Consider the following 2527-nt stretch of genomic DNA (forward strand, 5'->3'; position numbering starts at 1 on the left):
AACTTTAGATAAACATTTTAAAACTTCCAGTTGTCCGTGGTCATTTAAACAGTATTTGAATGTTATTGGTTGGGTTTGTATTTTGCTGCCTTTCCTTTACAGCTAGCTCCCTGATTCATTGTGGTCATTAGGCACCCGCATCGGTGGATGGTAAGTCGGGTGCACCGAAATTTGGTAGCAGGGAACACACACACACCAACTTGATAGAGCTCGTGAAGTCACCTGATCGATGTATATGGTGATTTGAAAAAGTATATGGGCCCTGAAGCCGGAAACGGCGAAAACTATTGGTCGGGTGGCCTCGCGCGCTCTATCAACACCAACACATGCTAAATGGAACTGAAGAATTACACAGATGTGAAAGAATTCTTTCTCATGAGCCTCTCACAAAATCCACAGCTGGAAATGTTCCTTTTTGGTGTCTTTCTGGTAATCTACCTGGCAACTTTCTTTGGAAATGCCATAATAATTTCAGCTGTATGGTCAGATATCCACCTGCACACACCCATGTACTTCTTTTTAAGTAACCTGTCATTCCTAGATGTTTCCTACTCATCTGTCACAGTTCCCAAGATGTTGGGAGACTTTCATAAGCAGAGGAAGACCATCTCGTTTGCCGGTTGCCTCACCCAGCTGTACTTTTTCATGTTCTTTGTCTGTGCAGAAAGTTTCCTTCTGGCTGCAATGGCATTTGACCGCTATGTTGCTGTGTGCAAGCCTTTGCATTACTCTTCCATTATGGACAGAAGTGTTTGTATCCAGTTGGCAGTCGGGTCCTGGGTCTGTGGCCTCCTCTATTCTTTGGTTCACACAATCTATGCAACAAAGTTACTCTTCTGTGGTCCCAACAGCATTAGCCGATACTTTTGTGATGTGCCCCCATTGTTCAAACTGTCCTGCACTGACCCCTTCTTTCATTTCCTGGGAATTCTCATCTCAGGGGGGTTGATTGGTCTGTTTTCTGTGTCGGTGAAAGTTTTCTCTTACACCCGTATCGTTTCTGACATCCTAAAAATTCACTCAGCAGAGGGACGTAAGAAGGCTTTCTCCACTTGTGCCTCCCACATCACTGTGGTAACCGTTTTCTATGGGACACTGTTCTTTGCTTATTTCCGTGCTGAGGCCACTGTGTCTGAAGAGAAGGAGGCACTTGTAGCTGTCTTCTATACTGTGGTGACACCATTACTTAACCCAATGATTTATTGTCTCAGGAATAAAGAGATGAAAAGGGCAATTAGGTATATTGTAAGGAGGAAAACTGTCCACTTTTAAATTTTGGCTGAGGACCATTGTGTCACGAATGCTGACAGTAATAAAAGAATGATCAACCTTACACATGTGCAAGCAGTAAATCAAGCATGCTCACATTATTTTGAAGACTTGCATTCATTATGTATATTCAGAATTTCTCTTTCAATTAGTGACCAGCAGTGCATGTTCATATTTGCACCATCACACATTATTTTCAGCTGCATTTTTAGATTTACCCAAAGACTCAGTAATCATTGGTACATTTTTAAAAGTGCCCTTTTAATCAGTAATCAGTAGTACATGTTCAGATTTGCAACCTCAATGTATGATTAGATTTGCAACCCAACATATGTATAGATGCCATCGCTACATTGTCCTATTCGCACCATCAGTCGCTAATTATTAAGACGTGTTCAATGTGTCCCATTACATAGTAATCATTAGTTCGTGGTCAGATTTGTGCCTCTCTAACTAATCCTCATTATGGGACTGATTCACAAAGTGCCTCCGCACTCGTGGCGGGCCCTCCGCATTGCAGTTTTTCACTGCGGATGTCCCGCCATGAGTGTGGCCCCCATTCACGACTGTGGGGTCTCCTCCACAAGTGCAAAGGCCCTTTGTGAATCAGGGCCTGTATACCCAGATTTACATATTTGCTGAGCAATATTCTGCATACTTTGTTAGGTTGACCCACTCTTTCACTCAGGTTCAAAAATCAGCACATGCTGCTATTTGCGCCAAAGTTGGCAGTGTTTACTTGCTCCTCTTTCTCCTTTCAAAGCCTGACTCATCCATAAAAAAAGGAGTCTAGTATTGCCCTGGATCTCTCCGGTATCCGTCATTATTGATGAAATTACTGAGGTCTGACTTCAAGGTCCGCTCAGCCCTCAACCTATGATTACTGAAATACCAACGAGTCATTGTCTGACTATGTTGTATTCTTGTCTACTCCAACAATGCCTCGTAGATGCCATGCTAGGGAGTGGGAGGGTACTTCACCATACAGTCAGTACAATCTTGTCTTTACTATCAGCTGAAGCAGTCCTTGAGACAGAGGGTCTTAATCAGAGTTTAGCAAATGGGTTACTCCATCAAAACATGATATCTACTGTACTACTAGTGATTGAGGGCCAATTGTACAACCAGTCAATTTGGGACCTGCAAATTTTGTCTCATTTGCAACTCACAAATTGAGATGTACAACAGTGTCTCAGAGAATGTTTGCGATTTCAAATGGGGTTGCAAATTGCATGCCTCATTAATATTAATGAGGCAG

The 2527-nt window shown here is 42.6% G+C and overlaps 1 protein-coding gene across 1 annotated transcript; it reads left to right on the forward strand.

Moving 5' to 3' along the window:
• The first annotated feature begins 333 nt into the window (after positions 1-333).
• Positions 334-1272, forward strand: LOC144760282 (olfactory receptor 1G1-like). The gene has a single exon (XM_078646522.1). The coding sequence runs from the start codon at positions 334-336 to the stop codon at positions 1270-1272; it is 939 nt and encodes a 312-aa protein (XP_078502648.1).
• The last annotated feature ends 1255 nt before the right edge of the window (positions 1273-2527 follow it).

The sequence above is a fragment of the Lissotriton helveticus genome, chromosome 1_1 (assembly GCF_964261635.1).
Source record: "Lissotriton helveticus chromosome 1_1, aLisHel1.1, whole genome shotgun sequence".
NCBI classification, from domain to species: Eukaryota; Metazoa; Chordata; class Amphibia; order Caudata; family Salamandridae; genus Lissotriton; species Lissotriton helveticus.